The sequence below is a fragment of the Aythya ferina genome, assembly GCF_964211825.1.
Source record: "Aythya ferina genome assembly, chromosome: 3".
Classification (NCBI taxonomy): Eukaryota; Metazoa; Chordata; class Aves; order Anseriformes; family Anatidae; genus Aythya; species Aythya ferina.
In genome coordinates, this window is record NC_140298.1 from 16354355 (window position 1) to 16370476 (window position 16122).

Consider the following 16122-nt stretch of genomic DNA (forward strand, 5'->3'; position numbering starts at 1 on the left):
AGCACCTAGGACAATTATTGAGATAAAAATTGGATCACTTTTTTTTCCAAAGAGGTAGATGTATATTTGTACCCAGAGAACAGCTTACAAAGTCGTAAGTATTTAAAAAGGAACATGTCCATTCTCAATCAAGTGCAATAAGCACCGCTATTTAAGTTGTCATAAAAAGTACAACTTTTTATGAGTAAGATCACCGTTTGAAATTACTGAATGCGACTACCTTTAAGGAAGGGATTAATAAAGTTCATCTTTATCTTCTTGTTCTTGAAATCACACTTGATAATCAACAATTTGTTGCTGAAACTGAAGCCAGCTACTAGTTAACATTTAAAACCAACTACAGAGCCAAGAGCAAGATATTTAGAATCCATAGTAGACAAATATTTCCTGACTTTCTCTCATTCTTCTGTCACTAAAGAGCTTTCCACTTCTGCACTGTTTTCTACACAAGCAAAAGTGTACTACATGATCATGGCAGTTGAGCGAGCTGAGAAATTTCGTGTGAAGTTCTCGCTACAAGTATAACCACCTGTAGATATCAGCCAGAGAAGTATATGCAAGAAACAGACAGCAGGCAAAGATCTTTATTTGTAAGAGGCAAGGAGGGAAATAAAGAGGATTATCAACTCAAAGCACTGCTAACTAAGCATGATATGCTGTATAAGGGTCAACATTCCCTAAGGAGATCTGTTTTTTTCAAGCCAAGACTCGCTGTACTGCCAACCCAGTGGAGAACCAGGATGGCTCACCCCTGTAGCAACCAGCCAGATCAGCTTTTAGAGAATGTAAGCCATTAAGATTACTGCTAGAATAGTACACACTGCCTACCCAAGTACAACCTCATACTGAATCTATTCAAAAACAGCACAGATCTTGCATATACTGACTGATTCTGGTACCAAAGCACTCCTTCAGGTTAGAGTCCCTGTCCCAAAATCAAAGTTGATTTTTCCTGAAGAGATAAGTCCAAGATAAGTTGTAGTCTAGGTGTTCTCTGACCAGAGATGCGACATACTCACAGACTTTCCACTAAGTACACAACATTATTTATGCATTGCCTCATGGAGTCAGTGTTACTGCAGCCATTAGTGTATTCCCAACTTATTGTAACTCTTAAATTTACCCTGACAAAAATATCATTCTTTGAGATGAGTACCTAAATGCAGCTTTGTGGAGAAACTGGTAAGGTGACAGTGTTTCCTCGTCTTTCACAATATTCTGTCAACACTAAGTAAGACAAGTGTTAAGTTACTCAAATGCTTTTTAAAGTTTTTATTTTCACTTCATATATACATAAAACCTGCTATTTTATATATTTAAGATCACTAAACAAAATGTGACTAGCAACATGAATATATATTACATTTAGCTCCAGGTATCTGCTTAGATGTCCAACATTTCTTACATCTAAGGCACTTTAATTCTTAAAGAGTATTTCCTTCATATGGGTACCTAAAATTATAAAATTAAACAAGAGGACTAAAAAAAATCCAGACAAGGCAATACGTACTTGTGTCATTAAAAGGTACTTTTTCACTGATTATGCATAGAGATTCTTCCAGTCTACTGCCCAAAGCTGCTTGAAGATTCTTTAACTGTTGCTGACTAAATAAACAAGAAAGCACACATTCAATGTAAACCTTTGAAATTTGATCTGTATCACCATCACCTTAGCTCACCCTAAACAATCCTTGAGTGTACAGGTATCTGTCTTGCTAGATGTTAGGATGAATCCTAGTCTGTCTTCTTTCTCCTGTGTCATATTTAAACTACAACAACGTATTTTAGTCACTAACAAATGCATTGAAAGATGCAAGAAAATGTTGTAAATCTTAAGTTCCATTCTCAATTAGTTCAAACTCAAACTGGTTTCCAAACTCAATTTTCTTTATTTTTTACATCATTTTCCAGTTCGATATTTAGAGCATGAGCTGTAAGAAAAGTATTCTTTTCTACTGGAATTTGAATGGAAATGCAAGAGGGCCTTTATGCTAGTTACTTTATATGGTGTTTCGTACCGAGTTGCTGATAATTCAGTAAGCTGTCACATCATAACTAGAAACATCTCAAAAACCATTCAAAGTCCTGTATTTAAGCATTGTTATGATACCACCTGTTCACACAAGGTTTGGCAGTTGTTTCTGATGCATTCTTAAGTTATTTTTATTTTGATGTGCTTCACTTACATCTGATTACATACACAGATGTGAATCTGAATTATTACTGTTCATCTGCATATTAAAGGTAGTAGTAGTAAAATATTCCAGCACTTTTTTTTTTTTTTTAATTTATACTGCTTATTGATTTTCAGACCAAATTTCACACCTTACCCAACTGTAGCCCTCAAAATCTTCACTGTTTTGTTTCTAGTTTGACATCTAGAACTCCTGCACACATACTGGAGGGTGGGAGGAAGGTGTCAAAGTGATAGCTCTTTATTTTTTCCTCTTAAAAAAAAGCATTCAAATACATGGAATTTAATCAGGACTGACAGGGAAGAAAAATCCAAATAGACAAGTATGATATTAAGTAACTGCCCAATAAGTAGCTCACACACACAAATGAAGATTTTTCTTCAAGAGCAGCCACAAAATCGCATAAACTGTACAGCATAAAGTGCAGTAGAATAGAGCATGATAGAAAAACTCAAGATAAGTTGCAGTACGTACTTTTTCCCTTTAGTACTATAAAGGAATGGATAATAATTTGATATATTTTGTTTTACGTTCTATTTATATTTTCAAGGCATGCTTGCTGTCAAGTCTTGTATGCCCTTCACAGAATCATTCAAGTTGGAAAAGACCTCTAAGAACATCTAGTCCAACCCTTACTTTCTAGAATAAAGCTTGGATTTAAAAGGCAAATGGATCCCTTCTGCCAAAAAGCTTGGGAAAACAGAAGAACAGTACTTTCATAAAGACATCTTCTGTCTAGCGTTCATTATATCTTAATTTTAAACATCAAAAATCCGTAAGTGTCAGGCTTTGTTTTTAAAAAGCCTCCCTTCTTAAATGGTAGGGACACTTTCTTACAATGACAGTAATTTTGCAGTCATCATAGAACATGACAGATGTGCTTTAAACTAAATAGCAGCAGATTAAGACTACATTTTCTTAAACACCACAAAAAAGCAAGTAACAGCAAAACATAGCTTTTACCCTCCTTTACAAGTCACATTCTCAGTGAAATTCTGATCCTTATTAGAGTCGAGTTAATGAATTCAAGTATTTTTCAAGATTACCATTTGAAAGAAGGAACTTTTCATCTGACCATTTATTGTGCATTTATCCTTAACATCAAAGATCTGTACTGCAATTTTTTTTAAAAAAAAAGCACCTTAAAGAACTTCAGAGAAGTACACCTTAACTTGATTTGGCCCACGGTCCTCAGCTTCTTCAGTTTTCTACAACTTGTCTTCAAAACAAAGAAAGTATTCCACAACTAACAATGGAATCCTTGAGCAAAAAGCTTCAAATATTCTAGCTGAGTGTTTTATCTACAAATACCAGTAGCAAAAGCTATTGCTGAAAAGGCATTGGGGGAGGTGGAGAGAGGATTCTTGAAACTTCAGTTGGTTGTCTTGACATAACTTCACTAAGTCCCATCCAATCCACTCCTTGCCCTACCCCCACCTCACCTGACATTTTTGCTAACTCTGTTCCGTAGAGTTGAGTGATTTCTTTACATTTTATGATGTTCCATGACAAAGAAATTTTTCAAATCATTCATCAGCTTCACGGCTACCTAAAATAGCTTGGCAGATAAAACTGCTCTTTGTAAGTGCTGACTCTGGAACAGATTGTCTAGTTACATACTCAGCAGAAGAAAATGGGTCAGACCTACATGATGCTGATGTTAATGTGCTATTGCCCCATATTTTGAGTTTTATCAATTTAAAAAAAAAAACATTATTACTCTTTAAAAGTAATCCAGCAGTCATTTCTTTAAAGCAAAATTTCATTATAGTAAATTAAAACACTTACCATTCTTCGGTTCGAAGCCTACAGTCCTTAGCTTCTCTTTCTAGTGTCTGAGACTTGATCTTTATGCAAGAAGATAATCTCACAATGTAAATACTGACACAGGAAAACATTTAATTTCAAAACTTTTTAAGCTTGTCAAGTAACAGAAAAGCTCCTTACTTCCAATTTAGCTTTATCATTCTGCAGCTTTTCTATAGTATCGGTATATTTCCTTGTTAAACTGTCCACCACAGCCTGATGCTGGGCAGCATCGGTTTCCAAAACTTCAAGTCTAGTTCTTAGCTCTGCTTCTAAGCGTTTGTGCTGCTCGTCTGCTTCAAAGAACTAAAATAAGAAAAGCAATCTCATATTAAAAACGTTTCATTTTACTACAGAACCTAGTCCTATGAATTACACTAATGTAATTAGCCAGTCAAGGTTCAAAACACATACATACTAATTCTCAGACAAGCAGAAACTTTATACTGTTATTTACAGAAAAAAAGGAGTTTCAGAAACAAAGTACTCTGTGTTTATTAGAGACCTGTAATATCAAATACTTAAAATATTAATGGTGTAATTTGGGGAAATTAAACATGAACCACAAGGCTTTTTGTTGAAGCTTTCCAAATCAAAGTGAAGTATGTTCTTGACTTGATTACGGCAATTTGCAGAAAACATTTTAAACTTTAAAGCAACTCTGAAACGGTTAGTGAACTAAAAAGCTTACAATACAATACCAAGCATGACTAATTTCAGTGGATTAGCTGTGACAAAAAGCTAAGTTCTTAAGTGAGAAAAATGTGTAAAATATAATATATTTAATACACGGTCATAAGAATCTGAAGTCAGGATACTTTCTCATTTTGCAGGTGAACATACTTGTATACGATACTGGCTGATCTAATCTGCTATTCTGCATGTAATTAAACCTCTAAACCCACTAGTATTCAGGTGCATTTTCTTCATCTTACTCTGTCCAACTAGTTTTCTCAAGTAGCAAAAAACGACTAAAAGCTTTTACTCACAAGTATATGCAATCGTTCATTCTCTTCTATCTTTTTCTGAAGATCTTCATTGAAGACGCTTTTCTGCTCTTGACTCAACTGAGATGAAGATTCTGCACTTTTCTAACAAAGAAAAAAAAAAAGCAGCTACATGCATTATCCCCCAGCGTGCGGGGGTATCCTAAAACCCAACCCCAAGTGTATGAAAACACTTCCTGATCACCAATTCCCAGTAGAGGCATGTTAAAATGTATCTTAAACTGAAATATCTAAAGATACATATATTGAGTACAGCATTAGCTTGAAAGCAGCACTTTTTCCTTTGCACTGTTATTGTACAGTGGTAGAACATGATTTAATAAGGGCTAAGGAAACCTCTACTCAGACTTCACATTCACACACACAAAATGGTTTCTATGGGCACATTCCCATTTGACGTTATTTGAATCTTTCATGATTCCAAGCAGTTGGCAACGTTAACCCCTGCACACGAAGGCATACACAGGTCCTGGAACGAAGTCAAAGCCTTATTGTCCCCCATCAAGTGTCTGTGTGTAAGCTTGTATGGTCACACCAGGGATAATCACAAGAAGCATTGTACAGCCTGTCACTGGATAATGCCAGGCAGCACTGGAGAACACAACATCTATGAACCAGAATACCTGAAATATTGTGGTACATTCCCCTCCGTCTAAAAGGACTGACCTGATGCAGATCATCTAGCAGAAACTTAATTTAAGTAGCTCTATATGTGATTTACTTGGTCTCCCAATGGCAAGTCTCATAAGTAAGGATGACATTGAATTAGTAGGCCTACATTCAATAGGATGTATTCTGTGAAGCCCTATAGCTAAAACTAAAAAGAACATATCTAAAAGGTAATACGAACACATCTTAAAATAATAGTGAACTATGCATTCTAACAGTTGAACGTGAAAGAAAAGTCAGAGGCAGTGGTTTGAAAGCCTACTCAAGCCAGGTTGAGGTCCTTCAAAATTTGGAAATGCATCTAGTGAAGCTGTAAGTTACGTAAAATGAAATAAAAGGACAGAATGGCCAAAACGCGTTTTGAAGAAAAATCTACTGCTTTTTTTTTTTTTTTTTTTTTTTTTTTAAGTTTTGACAAAAAACATTTATCTAAAGACTTGATGCAATATATCTGCTGCTAGAAAACAAGATAAAACACTGATAAGAGAGAAACAGACATCTGCTAAGCAAATAGTTTTCCTTTAGCATATACCTTGTTCTTCTTCCCTCTGGCTTCACTTAAGGCAAGTTCATCCTGAAGTAACTCCACTCGCTTGGCAAGTTGTTGATTTCGAAAGGTCAAGCTGTCCATTTCTTGTTGCAGTTTTCTCAATGATTGATCCTTCAACTTCAGTTGCTCCTGAGTGACCAAAAAATTAAATTTTAAAAGCCATCACATTGACTTTCATACATGCTTTTTATTAAAAGTGTCATAAGCACTCATCAAAAATTTGCTTTCTTCAGTATTTGGACACTGATGAGGCATAAAGAATTGTTTATAAAATGGAAAAAAAAAAAAAAAAAAAAACAGAAGAATTAAGAAGCAACTTTCTACTTTTACAAAGTGAGCACCTACAGAGAACAATCAACACAGTAGTTGCAGAACAGAAATTCTTAACTGAATCCATTTCCTTCTTCATTCTTCTAATCACAACACTGAGTTGAAAAGCCTTCCATTTACCTATTTTGTCACAGCTTAATACTTCTGACATGAGCATTTTCTGGGGATTACCTTCAGAGCAGCAGAGTTTGCTTGCTCATCTACAACCCCTTTTTTCAGTACTTGGTTCTGAGCTCGAAGCTGAAAAAAAAAAAAAATGACAGTAACTATGCAAGACAAAAGAATAACAAAAAGCAATTCACTATAAAGTGCAGAAAACATTGTATACATTCATGACAGCACTAGATGTGCATTGCTTCTTAAAGAATTCTGTTCAAGTAGGCAGTTAGCAGGTTGAAAAAAGTATTAGTTTCATATCCTGAACTGCCAAGAAATAAGACATTATTTAACCAGCTGAACTTCTAGGGTCAAGTAAAACTTAACTCTTAGTAACTATTTTGAAAATGAACAACTCAAATACAGTTAAGGTTTTAAGAACCGTGAACAATTACTGAAAAGTCACAATTTCTTGCTCAGATATGTTGCTACTTCTGCCTCTTCCCTGTTCTCCCCAGAACTGTTCGTGACTGGCACTAGAACATAAGCAAAGTTCATAATGAAGTCAAAATTTGTTTCAATTCAAGAAGAGCTTAACTTTACTCTAAAGAAGAATACCTATTACCAGAAGCAGCAGATAATCCTGACAATGCCTTGACAGAAGCCCCAGGAAAGCATCTAAAAAGCATTAAAGGCACAGTCCTCTCTGACTTACTTATGAAGTTCACAAATCTGAGCTAAAAATCACCAAGGTGAAAAGTGCCAGTCAGGACACCCATTTACCAGTCACTTTACAGAGCACCTCTACTCTGCAGCACTAAGGCTACCAACAGTCCCATCCTTCCATTTCTTGATCACTGCTTGAGTCCCGGTTTCTGCAGTGGTGGTCTATTCATTTGATGTGTTTGAGTCCAGCTGTTGCACATACAAATTAAAGGGGCTTGCACAGTCTGCCAGAAGCATTAAAAGCAAGACTCAATGTAAAACAGCAACAGCTAACCTTTATCAGCGTGATATTTCAATATATTTCGAAAGGTCAAAAGTCAACTAGCATCACTAAACACCTGCTCTTGCCCTGCAGTATTCCCATTGTGCCGCTCAGGCATTGCAAAGGCAAGAGAAGAAACTTTCAAGAGCACCACAGATTTCCAAGCATGGGCTGTCCCCAACAAGAAGCAGCAGCAGCGCATCAGCTTTCTGTTCCTTTTATCCACCACAACTACTAACACAGGAACACGTCAGGGGCAGTGATAAAACAGAATGAACTCAATCATGGCACATCAAGATATCCAAGCTGAAGCATGATGCACAAGACAAAAGAGCAAGAAGCTCTAACTCAAAGGGAAGAAAAGTTTCTGAAAAAAAACAAACCCTTCTGGGGTGCTCTGAGCCAAGAAGGGAAGTGATCCTTCTTGATGCCAGGTACTTTCCTTGTTGCTTCCTGAATCTATCGAGCGCTTCTCTGCCCCGTTCCCTGGCTTCCACAGCATCATTAGTGAACAAAGTGAGCATTAGTGAGCAAAGAGCTTGATAGGCGCGCTCTCCTTTTCCACCTGCACACAATCACCAGCCAATTCAACAACTGACTATTTGCATGGAAGTGTTATCGGAAAAGGTGATCCCACAACGTCCTGGGGCTGCTCCACAAGAAACAGGATGAGACCAAAAAAATAGCTCCCATAAAAAAAACAATGAAACACTGCAAGCTGACAGCTGCAAAACGAAGCTCAGAGAATGCTTTTCCACAGCGTGATAATAAAAGAGAGGCTCTGGTAGCTGGAACATTTAGAAGATATACTAAAAGGTGCAGGTTTCACAGTGCCATCCAGGAATCAAGCAGACAAGCCCTCAGTCACCTTATCAGACCACACCACCGTTTCGCACGTATCAGAACGAAAAACACCGCGCTGTGGGACAGGAACCGCCACACCCCGCGGCTGTGGCACCGCCTCTTCCCCCCCGGCCCGGAGCGGTCCCGGCACCTTGGAGTACTCCTGCGCCAGCTTCTGGTACTTCCCCGGCAGCTCCGCCGCCGCCGCCGCCGCCATGGCCCCGCCAGAGGAAGGCCGGGCGGGCGGGCGCGCTTCCGGGTTGAGCGTAATGACGTCAGCACGCCGCCGCCTTACGGCCGCGGGAAAGGAGGGGGGACGGGGAGGGGCTTCGGCCGGCGGCGCCGCCATCTCGACGCAACTTCCAAGATGGCGGCTCGGGGAGGGCGGGCGCGGTTGGCATGGCAACAAGTGACGCGCCCTGCGCGGGCTCGGCGCTACGGGGCGCCGCCGCGGACAAAAATCTGTAGGGCGGAGCTGCGACGCCGCCGGGCGGGAAGTCGCCAGGGGGCGCGGGCGCCATTTTGGGGCAGCCGTTAGGGCGCTGAGGCGGGTGTGTGCCGCCTCCGCTGGCTGCGGGGCCCTTTGTTCAGCAGCCCCCCTGCAGCTTCCCCACTAGTGCACTAATCATCTCCTTATCTTCTTCATTCCGTACATTTGCTGTACACTTAAACGTGTATACACCATAAGCACTTACCAAGCAGATTCTGAAGACATTGTAGTCGGTGTATTTGGTTGTGACGTACCCATCCAATAAATTTTTTTTTTTTTTTTAAACGATTGAGATCAGGTGTCTAAAGAAAAAACAAGGCAAAACCTTAATGATACTTAAGCAGCATATGCTGAGCATCAGGTGATTTGCAGGTTAAAGGCTTCCTACGTCGTCCAGTATAGAGATGTAAAAGCAAATTATAATCTTTGTTTACTTTCAATGGTAGCTATGGTATCTTTATTTGTTTTTCCTGCTGAATTCTAGCACAATGTCTTCATAGTCTTTCCACAGTTGTAGGCAGTGCGAGGGACGCTAAATCATTGTTTTTTCACCTCCTTTTCTGTTTCCATGAAGTAAGAAGTAGTGACCTACAATGGAAGCTAATCCTTTGTCTTGTAGCTTTGATGGTGTTTGCTATTGTTTTGCTTGTCATGGTAGCGGAGGTGCCAAACACAAATAGGACATGACAGGTAGATTAGCAAATACGTTTGTATCTGCAGAGGAATTCTTATGTTGGAGGATATGTCACTGACCCATATTGCCAGGAACAGAGACTGCACATTTTTACAAAGTCTAAAAGGGGGCAAAAGCAAAGTACATGTTATCACTATTCATCCAAATGATCTTGATGCTGTTTTGCGTGACCAGATGATCTTACATAGCTATACTGGAATAAGGAGGCTCTAACAGCAGAGCCATGATAGACTATTCCTTCTACTCCATTTTGAGTAGTACTCCCTACAGAAGTTCCTAAGAAAGTATTTGGAAGTACACTGCAATCGCTGTTCAGCATACTGGGGTTAATAATAGCCCACCTCACATTGGATGTCTTCACATGTCAGCGTGGTAATTTTTATAACAGAAAATTATTAAAAACATTTATAACTGATTCTAAGTCTGTGTTTTGAGGTTTGATGCTCTAGGATGTATCTTTCATGAAATGTTAGACTGAATTGCTTTGAGCATACACTGCAAAACACAGTACTCCTGTTTTGTCATGTGTTCAAAGATGCTTTTGTGACAGAAGTTTTTTCCTTGTATCTGGTGCGGTGAATGCTGGCAGAGAAGTTTTACAGGTGAAAGATCGGAAACGATGCTGAGGGAGTTAGAGTGCATATTGTGAATTGTTTCCACACTGAGTACAACAGCGATTCTTACTGGGCGGCTGTATTCAGGGTGGAATAATATGGACTTTATTTACCTGAAACCATCTAGAATGGCCAGATCCAAACGTATGTTATATAGGGTATTTGTCATGGGAGGTCATGCCAGCTTCTTAAAATCCAAGTAGACTGAGTGGAGCAAAAGATGGGTGCTCTTACTGCTTAAAGGCTGTAAGGCTGACTGCAGGATTTTTAGGCTATCAGAAACATGTCTAGTTCAATGTATTTTGAGCACCACCAAGCCAGCGTCTTGTATTTTAAAGTCCTGCCTTTAAACCAGCTTTTCATGGATCCTGGAGTCCAATAAAACGTTAGCAATGTATAATGTTGTAATTTATCAATGTTCTGGGGTGGTGCTTGGTAAACAGGTTGAGTCAAAGTTCACCAAGCATACAGGTTACAAAAGGTTTAATTGTTTACTTCCTTATAGCAAATTATCAGATTCATCCTTTGATTTGTCGGTGCAACTGCGGTACTATTTGTCATAGCTGTAAGAAGGGGAAGTGTCGTTATTGTGAAGTTCCCTCTCAAGCACTTTCTTAGTACTCGCCACTGCCTAGAGAGCAAGGTTGTCCAGCCCCTGCACCAGAGAGGTGCACAGTGCACGTAGCTGCAGCGTGGTGCAGCAGTGCTCACCCGTCAGTGACCCACTACGTGACTGCAAAGGACCGACCGATCCTGTCAGCAGACGATCAGAGCAAGAGATGTCAGCCGAGTGGAATGCCAAGCAGTGTGCCATGGTTGCCACAGGACCGCCAAAATATTGTCTTCTGCAAGGTCCACCCACATAATAAAAGAACACATTACCCCAGCAGAAACTGATGCAAGCTGAAACATGACATGTTGAACAAAAAAAAAAAAAAAAAAAAACAAAAAAACCCTTACCAGGGTCATGGCATTTTTGCTTGTCTTGTTGGCTTCACTGGGGAGAATAGAGAGCAAAGAATATACAGTGGATCAGAGGTTGTCCTTTTCTTACATCTCTATCCAGTGGGTGTTGAATTCTAGGTGGTGTCTCAAGACAGATAATTGATTTAGGAATTACAGTGGTCGTTTTGGTATGCTCTCCTTTCAAGCTCATTTGTCCTCCCTTCTCTGCTCAAACAGTGCTGTCTGGTTAATCATAACTTGCACTTCACATATCCTGTGAATAGGTGCAGACAGAGAAACAAACAAAGAATATATTTTCAGTCATCCAGGATGTTTTCTGTGCTTTGGGAAAATAAACTTTGTTGCCATCCCTTACATGCTTACAAGTATTCTCAACAAAAGGGTTTCTAAGATCTGGAAAATTTTCAAAAATGATTGGAAGGGAGCCATCTTCAGTCATCAGACTATCACAAGAAATGCAGAAACCACATCCTCGGAAGCTGCAAACACCCTAAACTGCTGTTTTGTTTCTGTTATCTTAGCAACGGCAAGTATGAACAGCAGGATATGTGCTCACGATACGCACTCATTATTTCTCATGATGACTCTGTAGCAAGCCTTTTGTTATATTATAACCTTTCACCTCTCAAAATCTGATTATTCTGCTAAAATCAAAAAGAGCCAAGTACTAAAAAAATAAAAAAATACATGTACAGAAATGCACTTCAAAGAACTTTTTTTTTTCATTATTTGTAGTCTTCATTATCATAATTTCAGCATTTATGTAGCATTTAAAAATAGCAGTGAAAACAAATCCCTCTGTCTGTTGCGTCCCTTCCCAGCCCATAGGATAAGTAGCTTGAGTCAAATCTAGGGTGTGTGCATGGCTGGGGGAGTGCTGTCTTTGCATAGGAAGAAATTACTGAGAGCAAGAAGATGGAAAAACTGAGCAAGCAGCTGCCTGTGATAATTCCAAGCTGACTTTGCAGCTTGTGCAAGTTTTCTTCAAACCCTTCTCCCTGGAGATGGGCTCCACTGCAGTACAGCCCATCCCAGCCCTGGGTGCAACAGCAGCGACTTTTGTGTCTTCACAGCAAATCCTTGCTGTTATTTCACAGAATCACAGGAAGGTTAAAGTTGGAAGGGGCCGCTGGAGGCCATCTGGACCAGCCCTCCTGCAGGGACACCTTGAGCAGGTTGTCCAGGACCACGTCCAGGTTGCTTTTGAACATCTCCAAGGAGAGAAACTCCACAACATCTCTGGGCAGCCTGTTCTGGAAAAAAAAAAAAAAAATACATAAATAAAATGCTTCCTGATGCTCAGACAGAACCTCCTGTGTTCCTCTTTGTGCCTCTTGTCCTGGCATTGAGTCACCATCCCTGGAGATCTTTAAAAGACGTTTAGATGTTGAGCTGATCGATATGGTTTAGTGGAAGGCTGGTTAGTGTTAGGTCAGAGGTTGGACTCGGTGATCTTGGAGGTCTCTTCCAACCTAGGTGATTCTGTGATTCTGTGAAAAGAGCCTGAAGGACTGGTACCAGTATGAACTGCTAAACATAACAAAAGTTTAACAAATAAGACCACTTGCACTTGAATTCTAGAGTCTTGCACATTTACCGGAGAAAGAAAATTAAAGACAATGTACATTATTTCCAGAGAGCCAAACTAACCAATTTCATAGAAAAAAAAATAAAAGAACTGAGAAGGAGCATTATGAAGACTGTGAAGTGAGAAGTCAACACCCTTTCCTGTATACTAGTTATGGACAAAGACCAGCAACCTTTGGGAACAGACCCTATTCCCCCCCTGTGAGTGACACCAACAAGCCAGGAGCTGTTAGCTGTAGCAAAAATTGCATGGTCTTGTCTTAATTTTCTAAATCCCACAGAGACAGACACATGAGCAGAGAAAGGAGAGAAATCTGGCAGATTTACTAGTAATTTAGGGAATATTTTTCTCAGAACTGCTCCTGTTCACGAGCACTTAAAAAATATGGCATCTCCAAAAATAATTTGGGCTTTTGGAATGAGCCAAAACCAGGTCTTCGGTACATAAAAACTAGTGTGGAAAAAGAAGAGACATGGAGGACAGGGGAGCAGGGTTCATCACTGACACTGCACAAAGAGAAGGCACAACACAGTGCAAAAGGAGAGCATAATAAACAGTTATTTGTTCATCACAGGCAGGGATGGGAAACGTGGACTTGAGGAAACAGAATAGGGACACCCCAGGAGGATGGAAAGGCAGCAGGGGTGCGTTATGATCAAACTGCCTGCTGGAAAAAGTGCTGTGGCAGGGACAGGTTTGTCTGTGCGTGTTAGTATGAACTGGAAAGGAGAAACAGCACAAGGAGCAAACGGTGTCAGTTCTGAATCTTAATAGGAGGAAGAAGAATCTGAGGGGAGTTTGCAAGGCTGAGATGGCCTGTATTAGCTTTTTAAAAAATATAAATGACACAATCCTTTTCTTTTCTTTGTATTTTACTACATTTTATGAATTTCTCTGTGTGTGTGTGTGCAGTCTTCAATGTTTTTTCTTCTCTTCATGGCTCTGATACTGAACAGTAGAAGCAGTATTTTTTCAGCTGAGTGAAATATCACATGCCTTTAAGAAGCTAGCAGCAAACGGGAGTGCACGTTCAAGGAGATATGTATTAATTAGTCAAGGAATGGCACAGTTAGAAATACTCCCATTTTTTGTAAAATATGAGTAGGCTTTCAGGCCTCTACACTTTAGACAGAAATAAAATGTATCAAACAGTTTCCAAAAAAAAAAAAAAAAAAAAAAAAGGAATTGGCACTTCATAATGATCTGTAAATATTCTTTGTAATCTTTTAAGAGAGTTACTTTTCCAATATAAAATAAATAAATAAACAAATTTCAAAATGAGGGCACTCATTGAAATGGTTTTAAATGAGAAGACAGGCTACTTAACCTCAATGAAATTCAGCTAATAGGAGGAGGACACATAATACCACTAAAAATTAAAGCCTCAGTATTATGGGCACCTACACATCCATAAGCATTGATTCATTCAAAAAATAGTATTCCTTAGAGAGAAGGTAGGCGCAAGCCACTTGTGCAAGCCAGCAAAGGAAAGCAGATTCGCAGAATGACAAAGCTGTTTCCCACTCCAACCATAGCCACTACTTCTGTGCACAGATCAGCACCAAAATGAAATTTCATACCAAGATCTACCCCAGGTGCTCGTGCTTCTCCTGGCTGTGAGGTGCTGCGTGTTATAAATAAAGCAGCGACGCCACCAGAACCAAGGTATTTCCGAAGCCTGGAATTCTTAGGACGCCAACAAGTAGTGATTAACAACCCCATTGGAAATAACGAGCCTTGACAGATCTAGGGTTAAATACTTTAAAATTAGATCCTGCTGAAAGCTGAATCTTGTTGCTTAGCAGCGGCTGCATGGGATGCTGCTGTCACTCAGCGATGCTTCTCTGGGGAGCTCGCGCTGTGCGCACGGAAAATGGGTTGCCATTGGGTCAAGGTGACATCATGAAGCACGGCAGCAGCATTTTTAAGGTAGAATGCAGCACAAATGCACTCGGCACTGGTAGCTGTGCAGCCCCTTGGACATCTAAGGGGACATCTGGCTTTTCTTTTGAAACGGCTCGGCTGCAGCACCGCGTTGCCTGCCTCGAGGAAGGGCTCGCACTCTTCATGCAAAACAGCAGCAGCGGGGCATTGGGGCAAGTGCACCACTGTCAAACCCAACAGGTGGATTTGAAATCTTTTCAAATCACTCGTAACCAAAAGAAAAGAAAGGGAAAATGTCTGTAATTTGCGGAGGTCACACTGGGTATTAAGAACATAGCAGCCACCACCAGCATTAAAAAAAAAAAATGCATAAAGCTTATAAGAGTGGAGAAAATGTACCCTTACTGAAAATAACTGAAAATTTGGTTAGATGGGCACTGAGCTGACCATTTAAAACAACTGAGGTCCTACTGCACCAAAATACCAATTTAATTAAATCAAAAAAAGCCTTTGAGGCATGATGACTTTTAAAAGTAATGTTGCGCAGAGGTTGATAGAGGTATCTATTGACTTTCAAGCACCTGCCTGCCAGCCAAAAAGCACATCAACTCCTTAGTGCTTCTGATGTTGGTCTGGCAGGGACCAAACTGCATCTGTAGGCTTGAAAACCCCCAATTAATTACTGCCACCTTTTTAGGAATGGATGCAAAAACTGTGCATTCAATCCAGTCTAGTGTGCTGCCTATTGGATCTTGGGCAGTCAAGAAACTATGGAAACAGAAATTATGACAACCAGCAAAAAAGCAAAACTCAGCTAAACACATGAAATTTTAAGAAATGGGGTGTCATTCTCTGGGTGTTGAAAGAGCACAGAGAAGCCTTTGGTTGAAGGTAGTCATTCTGATGATTCAGATTAAGTGCGATGATGGCAAATGCAGGGTCTGCTATTAGGGCACAAGACAAAGGCAGCTTTGTCCCTTGTGTTTAAAACAGAAAACACAACCCTGTAGATAATTGTAAACTGAACGGATCAATGTGCATTTATGAAATACATATCATGGCTGAAACAGCTTGTCTTTTTTCCTTTATTTGCTAGACGAAAGAACTGCATTAGGCTCACACTGTACTTTGGGAAACATTTGATATAATGCCACTAATTTTTAAGTGCTTTTACTAGTCCCTGTCATTGCAGACCACTGGGAGAAAGAGGAACTGGTTAAAGTACAGCCTAAGACAGCTGTGCCAAAAGGGAGCTTTTCTGGTGAGCAGAAAGATTACAAGAACAGATCATGAAGGATCAGGACACATCTCATTAAATGGAGTTCCAGGCCTCAAGCTACCAACCTTTTCTGTTGACTGAGACGTCATAGTTTGGAAGTAACACAGGAGAACAAAGATACGG

The 16122-nt window shown here is 39.8% G+C and overlaps 1 protein-coding gene and 1 long non-coding RNA gene across 4 annotated transcripts in view; both read right to left on the bottom strand.

Annotated features, from left to right (window-relative positions):
- PPP1R21 (protein phosphatase 1 regulatory subunit 21) overlaps positions 1-8785 on the bottom strand; it is a 28231-nt gene extending 19446 nt beyond the window's left edge. Inside the window, exons 1-7 of one of the 3 annotated variants that reach the window (XM_084514146.1) lie at positions 8636-8785; positions 6729-6797; positions 6210-6356; positions 4991-5092; positions 4143-4307; positions 3984-4042; positions 1511-1605 (exon numbers count right to left, since the gene is read on the bottom strand). In XM_084514146.1, the coding sequence (XP_084370272.1) occupies positions 1511-1605; positions 3984-4042; positions 4143-4307; positions 4991-5092; positions 6210-6356; positions 6729-6797; positions 8636-8701 (703 nt within the window). In that variant the 5' untranslated portion in view covers positions 8702-8785. Of the gene's footprint in view, positions 1-1510; positions 1606-3983; positions 4043-4142; positions 4308-4990; positions 5093-6209; positions 6357-6677; positions 6798-8635 lie in introns of those variants that run through there. The other 2 variants (XM_084514147.1, XM_084514148.1) reach the window with 2 other exon arrangements.
- A 204-nt stretch (positions 8786-8989) lies between these two features.
- On the bottom strand, positions 8990-14625 carry LOC311434175. The gene is made up of 2 exons (XR_014691306.1): positions 14417-14625; positions 8990-12501 (listed from the first exon to the last, which is right to left on the bottom strand). It is a non-coding gene; the product is annotated as an uncharacterized lncRNA (long non-coding RNA).
- Positions 14626-16122: the final 1497 nt, after the last annotated feature.